This window comes from Aquarana catesbeiana, linkage group LG13 (assembly GCF_042186555.1).
Source record: "Aquarana catesbeiana isolate 2022-GZ linkage group LG13, ASM4218655v1, whole genome shotgun sequence".
NCBI lineage: Eukaryota > Metazoa > Chordata > Amphibia > Anura > Ranidae > Aquarana > Aquarana catesbeiana.
The window spans coordinates 118103270-118129166 of record NC_133336.1 but is presented as its reverse complement, the minus strand read 5'-3'; the positions used below and the strand labels follow the sequence as shown (position 1 = coordinate 118129166).

The 25897-nt window shown below is 44.1% G+C and overlaps 1 protein-coding gene across 1 annotated transcript in view; it reads right to left on the bottom strand.

The window, feature by feature from the left end:
- COCH (cochlin) overlaps positions 1-25897 on the bottom strand; it is a 123677-nt gene that overhangs the window by 21531 nt on the left and 76249 nt on the right. Inside the window, exons 7-11 of the mRNA XM_073610026.1 lie at positions 21306-21350; positions 21022-21169; positions 19127-19230; positions 8602-8828; positions 2619-3135 (exon numbers count right to left, since the gene is read on the bottom strand). Coding sequence (XP_073466127.1) covers positions 2619-3135; positions 8602-8828; positions 19127-19230; positions 21022-21169; positions 21306-21350 — 1041 coding nt within the window. The remainder of the gene's footprint in view (positions 1-2618; positions 3136-8601; positions 8829-19126; positions 19231-21021; positions 21170-21305; positions 21351-25897) is intronic.

Here is a 25897-nt window from a genome sequence, read left to right as displayed (position 1 = left end):
TACTGTCATACCCTCCTCACTCTTGTCCTCTACATACCCCCCACTGTCATACCCTCCTCACTCTTCTCCTGTACATACTGACTACTGTCATACCCTCCTCACCCTTCTCTTGTACATACTGACTACTGTCATACCCTCCTCACCCCTCTCCTGTACATACTACTGTCATACCCTCCTCACTCTTCTCCTGTACATACTGACTACTGTCATACCCGCCTCACTCTTCTCCTATACATACTGACTATTGTCATACCCGCCTCACTCTTCTCCTGTACATACTGACTACTGTCTTACCCTCCTCACTCTTCTCCTGTACATACTGACTACTGTCATACCCGCCTCACTCTTCTCCTGTACATACTGACTACTGTCATACCCTCCTCACTCTTCTCCTGTACATAATACTGTCATACCGGCCTCACTCTTCTGTACATACTGACTACAGTCATACCTGCCTCACTCTTCTCCTGTACATACTGACTACAGTCATACCTGCCTCACTCTTCTCCTGTACATACTGACTACTGTCATACCCTCCTCACTCTTGTCCTCTACATACCCCCCACTGTCATACCCTCCTCACTCTTCTCCTGTACATACTGACTACTGTCATACCCGCCTCACTCTTCTGTACATACTGACTACTGTCATACCCTCCTCACTCTTCTCCTGTACATACTGACTACTGTCATACCCTCCTCACTCTTCTCCTGTACATACTGACTATTGTCATACCCGCCTCACTCTTCTCCTGTACATACTGACTATTGTCATACCCGCCTCACTCTTCTCCTGTACATACTGACTACTGTCTTACCCTCCTCACTCTTCTCCTGTACATACTGACTACTGTCATACCCTCCTCACTCTTCTCCTGTACATAATACTGTCATACCGGCCTCACTCTTCTGTACATACTGACTACAGTCATACCTGCCTCACTCTTCTGTACGTACTACTGTCATATCTGCCTCGCTCTTCTCCTGTACATACTATTGTCATACCTGCCTCACTCTTGTCCTGTACATACCCCCCACTGTCATACCCTCCTCACTCTTCTCCTGTACATACTGACTACTGTCATACCCGCCTCACTCTTCTGTACATACTGACTACTGTCATACCCTCCTCACTCTTCTCCTGTACATACTACTGTCATACCGGCCTCACTCTTCTGTACATACTGACTATTGTCATACCCGCCTCACTCTTCTCCTGTACATACTGACTACTGTCATACCCGCCTCACTCTTCTGTACATACTGACTACTGTCATACCCGCCTCACTCTTCTCCTGTACATACTGACTACTGTCATACCCTCCTCACTCTGTGCGATTGCAGTGCATTAATGTCTGATGATTGGCCAAATCATACACCTGACTTGCATGCGTTGGCCAATCACAGTGCGCTCTGCTGCAAGAGACATAATTGACCAAAGGCAGGGTGCCTTTGGCCAATCATGGCTCAGGGGGACTAAGTTCACGCCCCACACTATATAAGGATGCTTACATAGCGGCCGTGTATAAGTGTGTGACTGTGGACAGAGATAGATTGAGCTAGACTAGTCAGGCAGGTTAGTTAGTGGCAGTGTATTTAATATATATATATATATATATATATATATATATATATACACACTGAGCAAAATTATAAACGCAACACTTTTGTGTTTGCCCCTATTTATCATGAGCTGATCTTAAAGATCTACGACTTTTCAATGTACACAAAAGGCCTATTTCTCTCAAATATTATTCACAAATCTGTCTAAATATGTGTTAGTGAGCACTTCTCCTTTGCCGAGATAATCCATCCACCTCACAGGTGTGGCATATCAAGATGCTGATTAGACAGCATGATTATTGCACAGGCTGACCACAATAAAAGGCCACTCTAAAATGTGCATTTTTACTGTATCGGGGGAGTCGGGGGGGGGGGTGTCCATAAACCAGTTGGTATCTGGTGTGACCACCATTTGCCTCACGCAGGGCAGAACATCTCCTTCGTACAGAGTTGAACAGGTTATTGATTGTGGCCTGTGGAATGTTGGTCCTTTCCTCTTCAATGGCTGTGCTAAGTTACTGGATATTGGCAGGAACTGGAACACGCTGTCGTATACGCCGATCCAGAGCATCCCAAACATGCTCAATGGGTGACATGTCCATCCACCCTTCCCACTCTTCTCCTGTACATACTGACTACTGCCATACCCGCCTCACTCTTCTCCTGTTCATACTGCCTGCTGTCATATCCTCCTCACTCTTCTCCTGTACATTACTGTCCACTGTCATACCCTCAACACTCCCCTTCTACACATACTGCCCATTATCACACCCTCTACCTCCTCTCCTGCAAATACTTCCCAAAGTAATTTCCTCCACAATTCTCTTATACTGTACAAACTGCTCAATGACATACCATCCTCTCCAGAACATACTTCCCACTTCTTCAGCTTCCACCTTTCCCTGCTTTATCTACTACATGTTTGAATATTTTGAATCCTGACTTCACCTTTCCAATCCAAGAGAACAGATTAATGGAGTGTTTCAGCCTTTCTGACAGCTACCCCTCTACTTGCAATATGTGCTTGGGAATAATCTAAATATAAATTTCCTTTACCTTCTCTGTGAGCTGCAAGAGCTGGCCCCCTGACATCATCATAAGACTGACCATCGGTGATGAGGACTAGGAAGTTTTTGTTGGGCCCGTCTTTAGTTGGCTGGAAGACACTGCGCAAAACAAAGTTTATTGCATCTCCAGTAGCAGTGCCACCACTCATGTAAGGGATGTTGTAGATGGCCCGCAGGACATCCTCCTTGGTGGAATAGTCATTCAGGCCAAACTCTAAACGCTGATCATAAGTGAATTGTACAGCAGCTGCTTTTGCACCAACATCAGACACTTCAAATGCACGTACAATGTTGGTTATGAAGTCCAACATGATACGGAAGTTTTGATCCCCAATACTACTGGAGCCGTCAATTAAGAACGCAATGTTGACTGAGTTGTAGCAGGTCTTGCTGCAGAGAAGTTGCTCATGTGTACATAGCTTTTGTACAAGAGGCTTTGTGTACTTAGCGGTGCCAAACCAGCTTGGCATGTGGAAGGAGAAAAAGCTGTTGTTCTTGCAGACAGCCTAAAAAAAAAAAAAAAAAAAAAAAAAGTAATACATTCTTTTTACATAAAAGTCCGAACTTGCATGATGCTATAACAAGTTTGTTTTATAGTGTATCTAAACCAAATACAGTAAACCCTAACTGAATGACATTTAGTTTGCTTAGAGTGTATCCAAACCTCAAACCAAAAATATTATTTATTACAGCTTACTAGTCCTTGGTTTGGTGGCTGCATTTTTTTTCCCAAGCTTCTTTTGCTTTATTTTGACCTGCTGATCCTGACCTGTAGATAACACACTTACGCTGTCTGCTGATATAGACTACAAACATGTTTGTATCTCTTCATCTCCATCAGGGACTGATCCAGAGTTTAGTCACAGGAGGGGCACTGCCAGAAAATATGTTTTTTTTTGCGGGCAATTTATTGGGGCAATGGCTGGTGTTGGCGCTTTCATCATCACTGCACCATGGTTGTTACGGTGTCAGGATGATTGAAGCGCATTATTTCTATTATTACATTGTAATATAAAATGAAATGGTTCAAATCGCCATAATGCAGAATCAGTGGGAGCCCTGAGTGTGTTACTTTCCACGTCGACCTGCCTTCAGATGCAGCTTGTCACTTGCCACAAGCTGCGGATTGTCACTTGCCTGCCACATGTTGCTGATTGTCACTTGCCATGTCACCTGCCACACATTGCTGATTGTCACTTGCCAGGTCACCTGCCACACATTGCGGATTATACTTTCCACGTCACCTGCCACATGTTGCTGATTGTCACTTGCCACGTCACCTGCCACATGTTGCTGATTGTCACTTGCCACGTCACCTGCCACATGTTGCTGATCATCACTTGCCACGTCACCTGCCACACATTGCGGATTACACTTGCCACGTCACCTGCCACATGTTGCTGATTGTCACTTGCCACGTCACCTACCACACATTGCAGATTACACTTGCCACGTCACCTGCCACATGTTGCTGATTGTCACATCACCTGCCATACGTTGCTTATTGTCGTTGGCCTGCTAAGGTGCAGATTGTCAGAGTGAAGGTAGGCAGCAGAGAGACGATGTAATCTCTCTGCTGCCCACGGCTGTACAGTGAGGGCGGAACTGCAGTGATGCAGGGCGGGTGTTGAGTGATGATGTCATCTCTCTGCTCCCACCCGCCGGCTCACTGACTGGCCAGTCTCTCCGCTCACCTGTGGACCGGCGCGCCTCCTCACTCGATGTCTGCCCTGCACGCCCGCACACTCAGCTGGCGACCCCCTTCACTCGTCCGCTGACCTGCCCACTCAGGCTCTCTCTCACCTGGCCCACCCGCTCATTAACCCGCACACTCGCCCTCCCACCCACTCACTCATCCGCTGACTGGTCTGCCAATCACAAATTTCTTGGAGGGGGCAATTGCCCCATTGCCCCCCCTGGATCCGCCCCTGATCTCCATCACATGGGGAGCAGGGCAATCGGTAGTTTACAGAAGATAGCTAGGAAGTATGATATTCTTTGGTGCAGCTCAGAGGAAGTGACAGGAATACCGTATTTCTGCATTTCTGCCAGGATAAACTGGTATTCTTGAGTTTAGTTATGCTTTAAGCATTGTGTAATCAGAAACATTTGCTTTTTTCTTTCAGTGGAATACTATTTTCTTCTTTTATTATCTTTTGTTGCACATTAGCACAACTGATCCTCCAGCTTCTTTGCAGCCACTTCCTGTCTACATGCATGTACCTTTTCACTTTCTGCATATTCCTTCTCAGGGTGGGGTTTCCGATGATCAAAACAGTGGGATATGCCTGCACAATGTGCTTCAGTATGTTCATTTGTAGTCTCCAATGGGAGAACATGTGACAATGAAGACTGGAGAACAATTGCGAGACAGGGACATTGGAAAGACCTCCCTATCCACTGGTATTGTCAGAGAGAAAGATAGGACCTCTCCCACACACGTTCTTACATTCTAGCTTCACATTGTACACAGTAAGATAGATTTCAAAAACCCACTTCCTTGAGAGGAAATGTTTGAAAAAGGTTAAAGCAGAATTTTACGTGCAACAACTTGATAAAAAAAAATGTAGCAAGGAACATACATTTCACATTAACAATTATGCTACCAAAATTAGTGTGTGTTCTATATTGCCTCAAGCTTTGCTTTGGTTTCTTCATGCTGGAGGCTGCCATTTTGCTGAGGCACAGAGCCCCTGAGCAGCAGTAATCTTTAGGGTGTCAGCAGATCAGCCTCTATATTTTTGGCATAGTGCAGAAAAAATAGAGAGCAACTGAGCATGTGTAGAACAGGATGAGACAGTGTATTACTGAATTTTAAACAGTATATGCACTTATTTTTAATTGTAAAAATAGGATTTCGCGAAAACACATGTATCAAATAAAACGTGCCACACCAATAAAAAATCAAAAAGAAGTGTCCAATAATGATAAAGAAAAGTGTAAACTTCTATCTTCCTGTTGGATACTATAATGGAAAATTGGCCAGGTGATGTAATTTCACATATGATCAATGATAGGATGATATCCTTCCCTTAAAAAAGTCTCCCATTGCCCTTACCTTAAAGGGCTTAAAATAAAGCCTTGGTGTAGATACAGGTGGTGGTCCGGGAGTGACTGGAGTCTGTCCTCTGGTGGTGGTTCCTGGTGTGTTGAAACTTGGGGTACTTCTAGTCAGGAACGATTCCGGGTCCTGGGCTCCAGCCCAGCCAGGTGGGCGAAAAAAGAGAAGGGACAAAAAGGCTTCCAATGGTGCAGTAAGGTTAAAAAATTGAGTTTATTTTAACAAAAAAAAAAAAAAAAAAACTTTCCAAAACTAAGGTAAAAAGCCATACACACTATGGATACAGTGTGCAGCGGTGACAGGTAAAGATGGCGGCGAGATGCCGTCATCTAATGCAAAGCTTCCGGTTCACAAGCCTTTTTGTCCCTTCTCTTTTTTCGCCCACCTGGCTGGGCTGGAGCCCAGGACCCGGAATCGTTCCTGACTAGAAGTACTCCAAGTTTCAACACACCAGGAACCACCACCAGAGGACAGACTCCAGTCACTCCCGGACCACCACCTGTATCTACACCAAGGCTTTATTTTAAGCCCTTTAAGATAAGGGCAATGGGAGACTTTTTTAAGGGAAGGATATCATCCTATCATTGATCATATGTGAAATTACATCACCTGGCCAATTTTCCATTATAGTATCCAACAGGAAGATAGAAGTTTACACTTTTCTTTATCATTATTGGACACTTCTTTTTGATTTTTTATTGGTGTGGCACGTTTTATTTGATACATGTGTTTGCGCGAAATCCTATTTTTACAGTTATCTTTCATGGTGATCCAGTGAGCACTATCTGATTTTGCAGCATCACTCTAATGTTTTTCACACACACCCTGTCTAACTCACACATATAGTAGCGCAGAGGTTCCATTATTTATATTTCCACTTATTTTTAATGTTTTACATAACTAGAGCATGACTTAATTCTCTGACTAAAGTTCCACTTTAATATTTATATAATAGTGTGTTCCCTAATAGCCTTGATAGGTTTTGTTTGGCTGTGTCAGTATTAGTGCAGAGCATTGCACCCATTGATAATCTGCATCATAATCCCGTCTGGTCACTTTGTTGAGATCGTTCCAGAGCCTTGTGTTGGGGTACATGCAAAGAGCCTGTTAGCTGCTCTGTCAGTTGGCCAATGTGCTTATTGCATTCCAGGCATAAACATTAACACTGCTCAGTGTACTGTCCAATCCCATTCAGCCACAGCAGCTGTCAGCCTCTCATAGAGGTAAATGGGCTGTTGGCAGCGATGCTGGAAAGTGCACCTTTGCCTAACCCCCGTAGCTAATTAAGTACAAACTGGAAAAAATATTTTACTGCGATTTCCCAATCAATCATATATAAAGGAATAAACCATGTATAAAGTGAAAAAAAGCTGCAACTAAATTGTGAGACACACACACTACATATATCATAAGAAAAAAGCTGTGCTGTGTGATGATGGTGATCAAAAAATTGAAAAGATTATGAAAAATTAAATCACATCTATAAAAATAAAGATGAAAAAAATGTCATACAATATACTATCACATGAACATTTAAATGCAATCACCAGTGATATGTGCAAAAAATAATAAAAATAATAAAAATAAAAGATAAATTAACAACAGAGCATACGAGAGCCAGCCGGCTCGTGTTTTTATTCCAACGCTATAGTGCATTACTGTTTTTTTATAAATAAACTCTTTTAAACATATCACGCTATGGAAGTTTTTATGTCCTTCTATGGGGAATGAGTGCCACATAGAAGAAACCCCGTGCGGAGAGCCTGAGGAGCCATCTAAGTTTGAAAGACCCGAGGCTGGGGTTAAGAGCCACAGGCACGCATGATCTCCTTAAATAAGAGATCTAATAAGCTGGTAAGCGGCAGTATTTTTGTAGGTGGAGGTACCTCTCTGTTGCACCCCATCACAACCCCCATGGTGTTACAGTTGCACGTTATCATTATCTTGAGGATTGCAAAATCATCATTTGGAAGATTGTTCTACTAGTGGGCTTCTTTCCAATAGCCTAGTGGACTTGACTCTGTTGTTAATTTATCTTTTATTTTTATTATTTTTATTATTTTTTGCACATATCACAGGTGATTGCATTTAAATGTTCATGTGATAGTATATTGTATGACATTTTTTTCATCTTTATTTTTTTAGATGTGATTTCATTTTTCATAATCTTTTCAATGTTTTGATCACCATCATCACACAGCGCAGCTTTTTTCTTATGAGCTAATTAAGTACGTTTGTGAGATAGTTAAATAGTTAATTGGGTTGAAAAAAAGACATAAGTTCATCCAGTTCAACCAACAGAAAAAAAACAAAACACACACAAATTGAAACGTCCATATACATACTGTAGTCCTATACCCACAGTTGACCTAGAGGAAGGCAAAAAAACCCCCAGCAAAGCATGATTCAATAAGCAGTGGGAAAAATCCCTTCTTGATCCCCCGAGAGGCAATCAGATGTTCCCTGGATCAACTTTACCTATAAATGTTAGTGATCAGTTATATTATATACATTTAGGAAACAATCCAAGCCTGTTTAAAGCAATCTACTGAGCTGGCCAGCAGCAGCTCTTGAGGGAGTCTATTCCACATCTCCACAGCCCTAACTGTTAAGAAGCTATTCTGTATTTGGAGGTAAAATCTCTTTTCCGCCAGATCTAAAGAGACCCCCTTGTCTTCTGTGTCTTAAGTTGAATAACTCTACACCAAGTTCACTATATGAACCACTTATGCATTTATACATGTTGATCATACCCCCCTTAATCTCTTCTCAAGAGAAAATAAATTCAGTTCAGCTAATCTTTCCTCATTTTTTAAACCAAGAGGTTTGCAGCTTAGTCATAATTTATGCGTATGTATGTAAATTATTCTGTTAGAACATTATTTCTGCTTTTGAGAGCTTTACTACTCACCTTGTCTATAAATGCCACATCCTGCACCATTCCAAGTTCTTCGGGGCTAGGAGGTGCCACTGACACGATGAAGACGTTGATGCCATATTCCCGAGCTATTATACCAGCTTCTTCGATGTTGTCAGATGGCCATCCATCTATAAATACCACCATAACTTTCGGGATTCCTTTTCGCACTCCATTAGCAATGCTGAAAAAAGTTTGAGCTGTGTGCTTTACAGCTTTACCTAAAATATAACAAGTGGGAGCTGAATTAGAATAGGAGAACATCAAATATCATTTAAATGTCTGTGGCTACAAACTGAGAAACTTCATGAATGAAGAGAAGCTGCAGATCACAGATTTAAGTATAATGCAAGTATACAGTCTGAGAGATAGGCAGCAGTTGTTATTTCTATTGTGACTTCAGTTTTACTTCATTGATTTGGATCCCCAAAGATGGTATGCACTGGATTACTGCCTTGACAATTCACTTGTTTGAGACATTATTAACAAAATTAAAGACATGCACTGAAAGTTTGCTAAAGTAGCTGTTCTTTCTACTGCTGAGCCAATCACTCATTCATCCAAGGCCTGTAGAATGGAGATTTTGTCACCTCAGAAATGTGTTGACATGGTTATTTGCATTTAATCACCTTATCGGTTTATCTTCTTGGTTCTCTTTTGCATCCTTACCACAAATTTTCACTGAGTAGAGGGGAACCCTAGTTTGGAAGCAACATAACGTCAACACCACTAAACCTACAGTTCTCCACATTATCAGGATCAGAGAAGTTGCTTGGATCCAGCACCACCCTAGACCTAAACATTATATATGGACTATGGAATACATTATTGTGGATATAGACTGAGGTTTCTTCCCACATTCTGGAAACACTGTGTCTTGGCTGTTTGAGGGATAGTTGTGTGGGCACTAAACACAGAATTAATTTGTCATGGTGCCTATATGGCATGGCCACCTTATCAGGTGACTACGTCTGTTATTGTGGACAGAGATCCATCAAAATAAGCTTAGAGGAGTACCGCATACCCTTCTGATACTCTTAGAGATGCCTTTTCTTTTCTATTTCTGTGCTTTTACAAACCAGGGAATTTGACACTGACTATAAGCTGAAAAGAAACATAAGCAGAGGGAGCACTAGGTGGAAAATGGCATTTCAGAAGCATCTATAAATCCAAGGATTAGCCAGTTGGTCATTAAAGACACCAGGTTTACAGAAGGTACCATGAGGCCCAGCAGGAAACACAGTGTTCCACACACCCAGAAGCAGGGCTGCTGTTAGAAATCATGGCCCCCATACAGCTTACCTGGCAGGGCCCCCCCGAATATATTCAAACAACATTTTCATTAAAAACACACTAAAATTATTATTAATGACACAAACATAACAGAGCATTTGTGCGAATTAGCCCTTTTTTATTTGTTTACTTTTTTAAAACATTTTTTACATTTTTTTAAAGTTTTAAAAAAATTTAAAATTATTTAATTTTACAATTTTTAAAAATTATTTATTACAATGTTACTTTTTTTATTTCCCATTTGTTATTTTTTTACAGGACAGGGAAGCCTGCAGGGCAAAACGTGTGTGTGAGTGGGGGTGGCACAGTGACAGGTGGGCACACAGGGGGATCAGAAGCAGGCAGAACAGGGAGGGGGATCGGTGCAGGGGAAGCAATTACAGGAACGATGACCTGTGTCTGTGTCTCTCCTTGCAGCTTCTGAAAGCCGGTAAGAGTGGGAGAAACATGCTTACAGCTGCTGCAAAGAGCCACACTGGGCATCCTTCACCCAACCGCCCCTCTACCCAATCGCACCGATCCCCCCTGCTGTTCGGGCCCCCCTGTGTGCCCAGGCCCCCTACAGAAGGACTGGTGGTCCCCCCTATTAGCGGCCTTGCCTAAAAGTGTCCAAAAGCAGCAGTTCCTGGAGCTCATCAAGACTGCCAGTCCCCAGAGAGCTAAGTATTCATCTTCCAGTTGCAGAAAAGGGAAGCTTGTCTCAGACAAGTAAGAGGGTTGCTTTAACCACTTGCCGACCGCCTAACGTACATGTACTGCAGCAATTCGGCTCTCCTGCGCAAAATGACGTACCTGTACGTCATTTCGTGCAGGAGCTCAAGGAGGCGTGCGCACACTGCCAGAGGAACGATCTCGCGCTGTTTGGCTAGAGGGAGAGCCAATCAGCGGGTCCAGGGGGACACGAAGTCAGCCGACCACCCATGATCGTTCCTGAAAGAGACAGAATGGTGGTCTGCCTATGTAAACAAGGCACATCGCCATTTTGTCAGGGGGTAAGACAGAGATCTTGTGTTTCTGCTAAGCAGGAACACGGATCTCTGTCTTTCCGCAGTCAGACCATCCCCCACACAGTTAGCAAGTACTCCCAGGGAACACATTTAACCCTTTGATACCCCTAATGTAAACCCCTTCCCTGCCAGTGTCATTAGTACAGTAACAGTGCATATTTTTTAGCACTGATTACTGTAATAATGTCACTGGTTCCCAAAAAAGTGTCAAAAGTGTCAGTTAGGTGTCTGAATTGTCCGCCGCAATGTCACAGTCCCACTATAAGTCGCTGATCACCGCCATTACTAGTAAAAAAAAATAAATAAATAAAAATTCCATAAAAATATCCCATCGTTTGTAGATGCTATAACTTTTGCCCAAACGAATCAATATACGATATCTCACAAAAGTTTGTACACCCACGTTTTTGTAAATATTTATTATATCTTCCTATGTGACAACACTGAATAAATGACACTTTGCTACAATGTAAAGTAGTGAGTGTAAAGATTTGTATAACAGTGTAAATTTGCTGTCCCCTCAAAATAACTCAACACACAGCCATTAATGTCTAAACAGCTGGCAACAAAAGTGAGTACACCCCTAAGTGAAAATGTCCAAAATGGGCCCAATTAGCCATTTTCCTTCCCCGGTATCATGTGACTCATTAATGTTACAAGGTCTCAGGTGTTAATAGGGAGCAGATGTGTTAAATTTGGTTTTATCGCTCTCACTCTCTCATACTAGTCACTGGAAGTTCAACATGGCACCTCTTGGCAAAGAACTCTCTGAGGATCTGAAAAAAAGAATTGTTGCTCTACATAAAGATGGCCTAGGCTATAAGAAGATTGCCAAGACCCTGAAACTCAGCTGCAGCATGGTGGCCAAGACCATACAGCGGTTTAATAGGACAGGTTCCACTCAGAACAGGCCTCACCATGGTCGATCAAAGAAGTTAAGTGCACGTGCTCAGTGTCATATCCAGAGGTTGTCTTTGGGAAATAGACATATGAGTGCTGCCAGCATTGCTGCATAGGTTGAAGGGGTGGGGGGTCAGCCTGTTAGTGCTCAGACTATACGCTGCACATTGGTCTGCATGGCTATCGTCCTCTTCTAAAGATGATGCACAAGAAAGCCTGCAAACAGTTTGCTGAAGACAAGCAGACTAAGGACATGGATTACTGGAACCAGGTCCTGTGGTCTGATGAGACCAAGATAAACTTATTTGGTTAAGATGGTGTCAAGCGTGTGTGGCGGAAACCAGGTGAGGAGTACAAAGACAAGTATGGTAGTGGGAGTGTCATGATCTGGGGCTGCATGAGTGCTGCCAGCACTGGGGAGCTACCGTTTATTGAGGGAACCATGAATGCCAACATGTACAGTCGGAGCAACTTCAGTAGTGTACATTAAGACGGCTCTCATTCACTTCTATGGCATTTCTTATGTCCAACGACTTGGGGCAACTTGTGGACTTACAAGTCGGATCCCAAGTTGCTGTAGTGTGAACTGGCACTTAGGGAGACAGTTTAGAAATAAACTCTGCCTCCTGGAATTCTCTTTAAAGAAAACTTTTCATGACAGAAATGTGTAGTCAGACACTACTAACCTCTTTTTCTGAAAATGCTAGTTTCCTGGCTAACATACTATGGCTTTAGTACATAGAATGACTGATGCATAACATATGTACTATAAAGGAAACGCCAACTAATTTAGTTATGTGTTAATTGAAGATAAATAAAGTGATTGTAAAGCCTTTTTTTAAATTAAAATAATAAACATATCATACTTACCTGCTCTGTCCAATGGTTTTGCACAGAGCAGCCCTAATCCTCCTCTTCTAGGGTCCCCCGCTGATGCTCCGGGCTCCTCCCCCTCACCGAATACCGAAGCTGCTTGCTATGGGGGCACTTATGCATGCTCGATGCTCGACACACAGCCCCACTCAGCCATGCCTCCTGCTCTTTGCTCCCAGGTTTTGACTGACAGCAGCAGGAGCCAATATCTCCCACTGCTCTTAACCAAGCTTGTGAGAGAGGGGAGAAGAGTTGCCGCAGATGTGCACAGCGCTGGACCAAGATCAGCGATGAGGTGAGTATTTAGGGAGGGCAAGGGAGGGAGTCACTATTAAAAGGTTTTTTTTTACCTTAATGCAGAGAATGCATTAAAATAAAAAACCTTTGGTGGCCTGACGCAGCATGGAGTAGGACGTGCATACCCTGAGCTCCGTCCATTACTCCTGTTGGAATTAATCCTGCACTCTTACTATTCCACCATCCGCTGGGCTAACTCTCCTGGGACCTCTACTATCCCCTGTGCTGACCCCCAAGGTGACCGGATCAGCGGCGGCCCGAACGGAGCGGCGATCCTCCACACGGTAGCCGGATTCAGGCAAGTCCCCGGCTTCGGCCTACTCCCGGAGGTCCGCGGTCATCTTGGTCCTCCTGTGCACCCGGCCTATATCAGGGTAGTTACACACTGCTGCTGCCTGGCTTTTCTTGGGAAACCTTTTTGTTGTCCTAGAACACATCCCTCCCCACCCATACAGACTCCCCTGAAACGCAATACCCCAGACGGAGCGGCGGCCGCATTTAGGCAAGCCCGTGGCTTCGGCCTACACACGGAGGTCTGTGGCCATCTTTATCCACCCAAACACCCGGCCTGTGCTGCATGTCCACCCTGCTGCCTTTTTGATTTATTTTGGAAATTCCTTTTTGGGACCTTTCACACTCCCCATCGCACCTTTAGACTACCAGCACCCCAAACGGAACAGCAGTCTGTCACACACTTGCCGCATCTGGGAAGATTTTTCCTCCGGACATCTTGGTGGTTCTGAGGCCAAAGCCAGCACTGTCTCCTGTCCTGCAGGCTACTAGCTTTACCAACACAAGATTGGGGACTCACTGAGTGACACCCCAGACCTCCACAACATGTCACCAACCAAATCACAGAAGGCAGCAGCGGCAAAACTCGAGCAGTATCGCCGACAAGACAAAGAGGACATGGAGGAGGGATGGAGCCTCTGAGAAAGCAGGGGGGAGACCGAACGGGGAGTGATACTGACAGACTACTTAAAGCAATCACTTTCTGCAGAACTTCCCTCACAGCACAAATTGAGGAGGTCCAAATTGATATTTCCCTCATTAGGCAAGACTTTCAAAAGCTCAGGAACAGGGTGAAGGAATCTGAGACCAGGCTGAGCATGGTGGAGGATGCCATTCCACCCTTACAAACATCCTCAGACCGCATGCAACAACAAATACACCAACTCCTCACCAAACAAGATGATATGGAGAATAGGCTGAGAAGATGTAATTTACGCCTGATAGGCCTGCCAGAGGGGACTGAAGGCAAGGACACTACCACGTTCTGGAACAACTCCTAATCAACGCCTATGGGAGAGAAGCCTTTTCCCCTATGTTTGCGGTGGAGCGGGCACACCGCATGCCAGCCAGACCCCCCCCGCAGGGAGCCCCCCCTCGCACATTCATAGCTAAACTCCTCAAATACAAAGATCGAGATGCAGCCCTGAGGATGGCGAGGGAGAAAGGCAACATCCCAGTAGGGAATGTTAAAGTAGCTATTTTCCCAGATTTTTCAGCGGAGGTACAACGCCATCGCCAGAGCTTTGCAGAGGCCAAGCGCAGGCTGAGGAACTTACATTACAAATATTCCATGCTCTTTCCTGCCCGCCTCAGAATAGAACATGATGGTCGTGCAGTCTTCTTTGAGGATCCTGAAGAAGTGATTTCCTGGTTGGAATGCCGTGCTATCCCTGAAAGAGCTGATTGATCAAGTCCCAGATATGTAAAGGTATAACTATTATGCCCAAACTCATTTACAGCGCAATTTTTCTTCAGAGTCGCATGGCTGCATTGTCCCTTGCAGTCGCATGGAACCTTGTTTGACACCACCCATTTCTTGACGTGAACTGTCTCTTACCACACACAAAAAAACGTTTTGAATGCGACATGGAACCGTTTATGAACCAGCGCGAGTACAAAGTACAAATCCTGGACATTTACAGTATAAGAGTCCACTTACTCTCTGGGGCTCCGGAGGGGCAGAAGTCCTACCAGCCACATGCATCGTGCAGCGAGACTTTACCCCACACACCACTCTCAATAGGTTCTATTCATGGCATCTCTAAAATTTCTTACGTGGAATGGGAGGGGCATGCGCGAGAAATTTAAGCGTGCAGCAGTCTTCACATTCCTCAAGAAACAGCATGCTGATGTAATAGCCTTGGTGGAGACACATGTTGAGGGGAGCATCCAGATGGCACTTCGCCGGCCATGGGTTGGGTGGGCGTATCATTCTACCCACACATCCCATTCCAGGGGAGTCTCAGTCTTGATAGCTAAATCGGTACATTTTGAGTTATGTGAACTATCCACTGACCCACAGGGATGATACGTATTTATCCTAGCTAAATTATATGGAGAACCCCTACTCATATTGGCCTTTTATGTACCACCCCCATTTAACATCACCATAATTAAAGAGGGACTGTCATTCATGGCCCGCCACCCTACTATATCTGCAGTTTGGCTAGGCGACTTTAATACCACACTAAATCCGACTTTGGACAGGTTACAACTTACTCCGCGTACCCTAAATACTCCCAACAAAACTAGGTTCTCTAAGCTCATTTCCACCTTCCATTTAACAGATACGTGGCGCCACAGGTTCCCACAAACTAAATCGTACTTGTGCTTCTCATCTTCTCATAACTCCATGTCCCGCATAGACTTCATACTCATTCCCACAGATTGACACCACGACTATCAGAGGCTGCATTCTGCCCCAGAATACTTTCGGATCATAGTCCCTACTGGATTACATTAAGCATCCCTATAGCCAAACCACCACGTTCCTGGCGTTTGAACCCATTTTGGCTCTCTCTTCTACCAGAGGATGATGAGCTCACGGATAACTGGAGACTGTACTTTGTGGAGAATGACAAGTCAGCATCGCCCTCCGCAGTATGGGACTCCTTTAAGCTATTTGCTCGCTCCACGTTAATTATTGCTATCAATAAAATCAAGACAAATTCCTCCAGTGCCCTCGGTAAGGCGCTGGAGGACCTATCCTCTGCTGAAAGAGACTTTGCCAACACCCCGACCCCCGCGAATGCGAACCTGCTTAAACTACAAACTAGAGTAGTTACCCAGCTACAATATCAGAAAGCAAGAAACAAAAACAAAAAAATTTTGAATATGGGGAAAAAGCAGGCAAGTTATTGGCATACTTGGTGCACAGTGAACATAGGCCCCCGGTGGTTATCACACTACATGGCCCTGGAGGACAACAAATAACAGACCTACTCAGGGTGACCTCTTTGTTTAGAGATTTCTTTGCCGACTTGTACAAAACGACAGCTCCCACTGAGACACAATCAATGTCCCTCTTTCTTGAGAAGGTGACTTTCCCACAGCTGACAAAAGAACAGATAGACCTACTAGAGGCACCTCTCACCACAGACGAAATTACAATTGCTATTGCCAGTTTTGCCAGGTCTAAATCCCCAGGATCAGGCGGACTCCCAATTGAGTTTTATTCCCAATTCAGTGAAATACTAACCCCTAAACTGCTAGCTTTATACAATCATTTCTTTTAGACTGGGACTTTACCCCCATCCATGACAGAGGCAACAATAGTCCTCATCCCCAAACCAGGAAAGGACCCGGGATACCCAGAATCCTATCGCCCAATATCCCTTCTACAGGTTGACATTAAAATATTGGCCAAAGTACTATCCATTAGGCTTAATCAGGTCATCTTATCACTAATGCATACAGACCAGGCAGGTTTTATGCCTGGTCACAACACATCACCTAGTTTAATCTCCGGAAATTATATATAAATATACAAGCTACACATGAGGAGGTTGGTTCACGAGTTGTGGTGACTTTGGACACAGCAAAAGCCTTCGATTAGGTGGAGTGGAGGTATCTCTGGAGATGCTTGGAGGGCTATGGCTTCGGTCCGAAATTTATCAAGTGGATTCAATTGCTATACCAGGCACCCAGGGCCAGGGTGGTGGCTAATGGGTGGTCATCTCAGATGTTTGACCTCAATAGAGGCACGAGACAGGGCTGCCCCTTATCCCCACTATTGTATGCCCTTGCGGCAGAACTCCTTGCGATATCCATCCGAGCGAACCCAGAGATTAAAGGGCTAAGACTGGGCTCTTTAATTGAAAAAATCAGTATGTATGCGGAAGACACGCTGCTATATTTAGCGGATTCGGGCCCATCTTTACATACCGCACTCCACACAATCGAACAATTTGGAATATTTTCAGGACTGAAAATCAATTGGGATAAGTCCCAAATTCTACCAATTGATAGCTTCCCACCCCCATAATCCCAAGCCAGACTACCACTTCAGAGAGTTGCTGTTATTAAATATCTAGGGATCCATATATCCAGATCCCCTGCAGATGATGTATCCCTCAATATAGACCCTCTCCTTTCCATTGTTAAAAATAAAGTACAGGTTTGGTCCAGACTCCCACTTGGGACCTGGGGTTGCATAAATTTCATTAAAATGATCTTACTCCCTAAAATACTGTATGTTCTCTGGCATACTCCAGTTTACTTACCCCTGAAACATTTCAAATCTTTAGAGTCCCTTCTCAAGCCATTTGTGTGGGGCACCAACAGACACAAACTGGCATGGCAAGCTCTCAAGAACCCGACTGACCTTGGTGGCACAGCTCTCCCTGACTTTAACCTATATTACATTGCATCAGAACTGTCGCAGCTCTTCCACTTAGATAAAATGGACAGTGAGAGATTTCTCACGCTCCTATGTCCAAAATGGGCACAACACACCAAGGACTCGATATATGCAATAGCATCGGGCTCGGGGGGGATGGAACTAGGGAAAAATAGACAAACCATGCTATATCACTACAGGAAAATATGGGACTTAGCCGCCTCCAAACTTGAAATGCCACAATTCAATGATTACACGCCGGTATGGCACAACAAGAATCTTCCTGAATTCAACAAAATTCATGACACAAACTTATGGTCCATGCAGGGAATATTTTACCTGCATCACTTACTAAAAGACGGGCATCTTAAAACTTGATTCACTTAAAGAAGTATTTACAATTCAGAATCAAATGTTCTTTAGATTTTTACAAATCTGTAATGCGGCACAATCGCAATTTCCTGATTCCCTCCCAAACCCTACACCTAATGTCCTTATGGCAGTAATTAAGAAAATAAAAAACCTTTAAGCTTAACAACAACTTTAAGTGTCTTCTTAATTCAGTTAGAGTATACTTGAATTTGATTGAGAAATCAACCTCTTGTAATGCCCTACCAATCAGGTGTGCAGTCTTGCACATGTGATAAGCAACACACCGAGCAGAGGGTGACTCAACAGTTTGCTGCTATTCACTCACTGTCCTGTGAGCAAGCTGAAAGTAGAGAGGTGACCTGAGTGTTTTGCTTAAATGCAGCAAAGAAAGTTTCTCCAGGTCTCCAGCTTTGCTCTGGTGGTGTAAATTATTTTACAGCTCCTGTATAATTCCTGTGAATTTAGCTGTTTGCCTCGAGGTCAACTTTAAAGTGATATTAAAGTGGTTCTAAAGCCAAAATGTTTTTTTTTTTTTAACTGACTGCATTTCCTGCATTAAGGTAAACAAAGTTTTACAGATTGCTGTCCTCCCCCTACTTCCTAAATACTTCCCAAATACTTACCAGAGTCCTGAATCGATCCAGTGCTATGCACCGCTGGTTCTCTTCTCTCCTCTCTTCCTCTTCACGCAGGGACCTGGGCAGCAGCAGGAGCCATTGGCTCCTACAGCTGTCAATCAAATGCTGTGAGGAGGAAGCAGGGGGTGAGGCCAAGCCGCACTGTGTGTTTTTCTTGAGTGTGGCTTCATAGACACACAACTTGGGAGTGAGTGCATGTGTGCCCCTATAGCAAATGGTATGGGGACACACGGGGATGAAGAGGAGCCAAGATCACCGCCGGGGGAACCTAGAGGTTGGGGGACACTCATTGCACTGCTCATTCCAAACAAACAGGAGCTCACGGAAGATGTTACAAGGAGGCAGAAAAACACAGTAAGCAATGATTTTATGATAAATAGATTACCTGGTCATTATGTAGTGAATATGAATAGATTATTTTTGGAGAACAAGATATATTTAATGTCACTTTAAGTAAGTTAAAACATTTATTTCACATACTTTCTGTTTTCAGCATTATTATTCCTAACCTATGTTAGAGTTTCCTCCTTTGAAGTTGATCTCTTTCACCGCAAACACGACATCCTTTGCAGAGGTGAAATTTTTCAGAAAGAACTCTGTCTTTGGCAGTTCACTGTTAAAAGAACATGAGACACATTTATTTATTTATTTTAGGTACTTATATAGCGCCGTCAATTTATGCAGCGCTTTACATATAGTATACATGCAGTGAAAAAGGTCTGTCTGTCATCTTTCATAATCATTATGTTAATCGCATCCCATGGATTTCTTCTTGATTAATCTTCCTCTTCTGTATTTAGGTTTTGTGCTGCCCTAGGCCCAACTAAATGTGTGCACCCCCTAATTTAAATATGACCCACCCATTTCTGTCAAGGCCACACCCCTTCAAGACCCACGCTGTCATTTGTAAACCATACTCCTTTAGTGCCTCATATCAGTGCTGCCTTATCAGTGCAGCTTCAGAGAGCCACCTCATCATTGCAGCCTTATCAGTGTAGCCTCATCAGTGGCCATCAGTACAACTTATCAGTGGCCATCAGAGTGGCCTCATCAGTGGCCATCAGTGCAGCTTAAGAATGCCCCCTCATTAGTGGGTATCAGCGCAGCCTTATCAATGCCCATTAGTTCCGCCTCATCAGTGTCCATCAGTGCAGTCCCATCAGTGCAGCGCCACCTCATCAGTGCCCAGCCCAACAGTGCAGCCTCATCAGTGTCCATCAGTGCAGCCTCATCAGGGGCCTATCAGTGCGGCCTCATCAGGGGTCACCAGTGCAGCCTATCGATGCCCATCAGTGCTGACTTAGTGCAGCTTAAGAGTGCTGCCTCATCAGTGGCAGTGTAGCCTCATCAATTTCATAATATCATAGCTTATTAGTATATATGAATTATTTATTGATTATCGCACAAAGCACTTTGCAGTTCATGAATTTTCACTGAATGTGGACTGTTTAAAGCCGAGTTCCTCCCAAACACGGAAGCTCTGCTTATCTGCTTCCTCTCCCCCTCCGGTGCCACATTTGGTATCTTTCAGGGGGGAGGGGGGGGAACAGGTACCTGTTTTTGACAGGTACCCTTCCCCACTTCTGGAAGATGGCACCGCATCGCCGTCCATTGGAAGTTCGGCCCCCCTCCTCTTTCCCTTGCCGGGGCCATTCAAAAAGCACAGCTTGCTTTGCACATGTACAGTAGGGAACCAGCAGTATTTTTAGTGCTAAAACGCCTGTAAATGGCATCAGTGTGAAAGTAGCCTAAGTGTCCACATATTAAAAATTAATGCAAACTCATTAAACAGTCCACATTCAGTGAAAGTTCATGTACTGCAAAGTGTGCATTGATTTCAGCATGTGCAAAGTGCTCCATGCATGCTGAAATCAATGCAAACTTTGCAGTACATGAACTTTCACTGAATGTGGACTGTTTAATGAGTTTGCAGCACAAGACACTTTATTGCAACATGATCTTTATATTCATTTCCATATTAGGCACTTATATGTGATTGACTGCTTGGCACACATTACAAAAGTAATAGTGACTTAGTAAATGTTACCTGCTGTCCTGGCTGCCGCCGGGGGTTCCCTTCCTGCTCCTCTCTCTCTCTTTCTCCTCCTATCGTCAGTGTCACAGACAGACCCCGCCCCGGGCCAGGGAGAAGATGCAGTGTGGAAAGCCGCACGGAGGAGGGTAGGTGGGGCCTTAGGTGGAGCCAGTCAAATTGCATGCAGCTGGTCTGGCCAGCCACTACGCCCCCCTCTTGGGCAAGCACACTGGCATAATAATTACAAGTGGCATGCAATAGCAAACCGGCCACCGACGCTGGGGGCTGAATTTGTGCGGGACTCGGCAAGACAGGTCTGGGGAGGCTTTATTTCATGTTGGGGGGGCGGCATTTTGCAAAACATATTACCTGGCTTGCACTACACCCACGTGAGGCCCATCCGTGCCAATTCCCAGCATTAGAGCCACTTTAGCCACAAAATTCTTCTGCAGGTTGAAACGGCGCTGTCCAATGTTGTTACTGCCATCCATCAGGAAGGCAATTTCAGCTTTACAGTCTAAAGATGGAGAGGGGACAATAAAACAAGAATAGTAATTACATTAGACAATTAAAAAATCCTGGATGTAAAAATAAAGAGTCCACATAGTGCCAGCACACATACTGTTCATTATGCCTTACTCATCAGTTTATACCTTTATTTCCAGTTGATTTCTGTGGTGTTTTCTTCTGGCGTCTTGCTGCAAGAATGAGACATGTATGAATTCTGAGATCTGTATTAATTCCCTTCACATTCCACATTGGGTAACTTTGGTTTTGCCTATATTGTTTACCAACAAAAAGGAATGATCTCTAGGAATGGTCTGCCTGTAACATTTACCCAGTGATGGCAGCCTCTCAATGCAGACTGTGCGGTATAGCCACAAATACACACAATGTAATCTGAGCAAACCATACGTCTAAACCTAACAGTACAACTTCACAGTTGGGTGATTTGTCAAAGAAGTGAAGCATCATTCATTTTCAAAGTGAATTTTCACTAATCATAGTGATTGAGGTGAAAAAAGTGAAAATTCACTTTGCAAAAAAAAAAAAAAAAAAAGAAGAAAAGTCAATCATAAGCAAGGAATGAAAAAGATTTTTACTTTACTTTTTTCACTTAGTTTAGTATATAGTAGGTGAGGTTGAAAAAAGACACAAGTCCATCAAGTCCAACCTATGTGTGTGATTATGTGTCAGTATTACATTACATATCCCTGTATATTGCGGTCATTCAGGTGATTATCTAATAGTTTCTTGAAGCTATCAATGCTCCCCGCTGAGACCACCGCCTGTGGAAGGGAATTCCACATCCTTGCCGCTCTTACAGTAAAGAACCCTCTACGTAGTTTAAGGTTAAACCTCTTTTCTTCTAATTGTAATGAGTGGCCACGAGTCTTATTAAACTCTCTTCTGTGAAAAAGTTTTATCCCTATTGTGGGGTCACCAGTACAGTATTTGTAAATTGAAATCATATCCCCTCTCAAGCGTCTCTTCTCCAGAGAGAATAAGTTCAGTGCTCGCAACCTTTCCTCATAACTAAGATCCTCCAGACCCTTTATTAGCTTTGTTGCCCTTCTTTGTACTCGCTCCATTTCCAGTACGTCCCTCCTGAGGACTGGTGCCCAGAACTGGACAGCATACTCCAGGTGCGGCTGGACCAGAGTCTTGTAGAGCGGGAGAATTATCGTTTTATCTCTGCAGTTGATCCCCCTTTTAATGCATGCCAATATTCTGTTTGCTTTATTAGCAGCAGCTTGGCATTGCATGCCATTGCTGAGCCTATCATCCACTAGGACCCCCAAGTCCTTTTCCATCCTAGATTCCCCCAGAGGTTCTCCCCCCAGTGTATAGATTGCATTCATATTTTTGCCACCCAAATGCATTATTTTACATTTTTCTACATTGAACCTCATTTGCCATGTAGTCGCCCACCCCATTAATTTGTTCAGGTCTTTTTGCAAGATTTCCACATCCTGCGGAGAAGTTATTGCCCTGCTTAGCTTAGTATCGTCTGCAAATACAGAGATGGAACTGTTTATCCCATCCTCCAGGTCGTTTATGAACAAATTAAATAGGATTGGTCCCAGCACAGAACCCTGGGGGACCCCACTACCCACCCCTGACCGTTCTGAGTACTCCCCATTTATCACCACCCTCTGAACACGCCCTTGTAGCCAGTTTTCAATCCATGTACTCACCCTATGGTCCATGCCAACGCACCTTATTTTGTACAGTAAACGTTTATGGGGAACTGTGTCAAATGCTTTTGCAAAATCCAGATACACCACGTCTACGGGCCTTCCTTTATCTAGATGGCAACTCACCTCCTCATAGAAGGTTAATAGATTGGTTTGGCAAGAACGATTCTTCATGAATCCATGCTGATTACTGCTAATGATATCATTCTTATTACTAAAATCTTGTATATAGTCCCTTATCATCCCCTCCAAGAGTTTACATACTATTGATGTTAGGCTAACTGGTCTGTAATTCCCAGGGATGTTTTTTGGGCCCTTTTTAAATATTGGTGCTACATTGGCTTTTCTTTAATCAGCTGGTACCATTCCAGTCAATAGACTGTCTGTAAAAATTAGGAACAACGGTCTGGCAATCACCTGACTGAGTTCCCTAAGTACCCTCGGATGCAAGCCATCTGGTCCCGGTGATTTATTAATGTTAAGTTTCTCAAGTCTAATTTTAATTCCGTCCTCTGTTAACCATGTAGGTGCTTCCTGTGTTGTGTCATGAGGATAAACACTGCAGTTTTGGTTACTGAAGCCCCCCGATTCACTCGTGAAGACTGAGGAGAAGAATAAATTCAATACCTCTGCCATCTCCCCATCCTTTGTAACCAGATGTCCTTCCTCATTCTTTATGGGGCCAATATGGTCTGTCCTCCCTTTTTTACTGTTTACATACTTAAAGAATTTCTTGGGATTTTTTTTGCTCTCCTCCGCTATGTGTCTTTCATGTTCTATCTTAGCCATCCTAATTGCACCCTTACATTTCTTATTGCATTCTTTATAAATTCTGAATGCTGTGGATGATCCCTCAACCTTGTATTTTTTGAAGGCCTTCTCCTTTGCTTTTATATGCATTTTTACATTGGAGTTAAGCCATCCAGGATGTTTGTTCGCTCTTTTAAATGTATTACCCAATGGGATACATTGGCTAATGCCCTTATTTAATATGCTCTTAAAGCAAACCCATCTCTCCTCCGTATTCTTTGTTCCTAATATTTTATCCCAATTTATGCCTTTTAGCAAGGTTTGTAGTTTAGGGAAGTTGGCTCTTTTGAAATTCAGTGTCTTTGTGTTCCCTTCATGTCTCCTATTTGTGTGATTTATACTGAAACTAATTGACCTGTGATCGCTGTTACCTAAATTGCCCCGTATTTCCACATCTGTTATCAGGTCTGTATTGTTGGTAATCAGTAGATCTAGTAATGTTTTATTTCTAGTTGGTGCGTCTACCATCTGACCCATAAAATTGTCCTGCAAGACATTAAGGAACTGGCGAGCCTTAAATGAATGCGCGGTTCCCTCCGCCCAGTCTATGTCTGGATAATTAAAATCCCCCATTATGATAACACTTCCCATCCTTGCTGCTAATCCAATTTGTGATAGGAGATCCGTCTCCACTTCCTCCCTCAGGTTAGGGGGCCTATAGCATACTCCCAGTATTATTTTCCCCTTAGCTTCATCCCTTTGGAGCTCTACCCATAAAGATTCCACCTCCTCCCTAGCCCCCTCAGTGATGTCATCTCTCACATTCACTTGTACATTATTCTTGATATATAGGCATACCCCTCCCCCTTTTTTACCCTCTCTATCCTTGCGGTATAGGGTATACCCTTGAATGTTTGCCAGCCAATCATGAGAGCTGTTGAACCAGGTCTCTGAAATTCCCACAAAATCCAAATCCTCCTTGTACAACAGTATCTCTAGTTCACCCATCTTGTCCGCCAGGCTCCTGGCATTGGTGAACATGCCACATAGTTTAGACCGGTCGCATATTGTCCTCGTATTGGGTGTTTCAAGATTGCAACTTGGACTTGCTACTATACTCACCTTGTGTTTTTGTGCTTTGGTTAACCTACCACTAATGCCCCCAATACTACCCTCTGGAATATCTTCCGCGCTGGCTATCACTGTCTCTGGACCCTCCCCCCCATCACCTAGTTTAAAAACCCCTCTAACTTTTTGGCCATCTTCATTCCCAGCAGATCTGCACCCTCCTCATTTAGGTGCAGTCCGTCCCTTCTATAGTACCGGTTACCGACTGAGAAGTCGGCCCAGTCCTCCAGGAACCCAAACCCCTCCTTACTACACCAGCTCTTCAGCCACTTGTTTACTTCCCTAATCTCCCTCTGCCTCTCTGGTGTGGCTCGATGTACCGGTAGTATTCCTGAGAACACTACCTTGGAGGTCCTTTTCCTCAATTTAGCTCCTAAGTCCCTAAAATCGTTCTTTAGGACACTCCATCTGCCTCTGACTTTGTCATTGGTGCCAACGTGCACCATGACAGCCGGGTCTTCCCCAGCCCCTCCCAGTAATCTGTCCACAAGATCCGTGATGTGCCGAACCCGAGCGCCCGGTAGACAACATACTGTTCGGCGCTTCAGGTCTTGGTTACAGATTGCCCTCTCTGTCCTTCTAAGAATTGAGTCCCCTACCACCAGAATCTGTCTTTCCTTTCCCTTTGCTGCCCCCCCACTCTCACTGGAGGAGTTCTTACCCTGGCAGCTAGGAGAGTCCCTCATCTCCAGCAGTGCTGGTCCCTGACTGGTAACACCAATGTCACTCAATGGAGCGTACTTTACTTTTTTTTCACTTAGTTTAGTAAAAGAGGTACTGTTATATTGCCTTAAATCATCCAGTCATGTGCAAGCAAAAATCCTGTTTCCTGACAGCTCCATGTCAGTACACACAAGAGTCACCTACCCCCACAATGATAGGAGGTTTAACTCATAACTTTTAGCACCTGAGCCAGCACCACGTTCCTCTTTTTTCCTCATCACAATGAGAGCAGGAGCAATCAGTGCCTACCTTGCTGCAGTAAACCCCTGGCCGACCATCTGTGTCTGCCTGGATGCAGTCACCACTGAGTGCTTCTAAATGGAGCAGGAGAAGGGAACCCCGCTGCTGGTCCTCAGGGTCTTTGTTGTGTGGCTGGGTAAATCCTGGCTGTGTGTAGGGTTGGCTTTTCCATCGTAGAAGGAACATGGATCCAGAGTCGCTGGAAT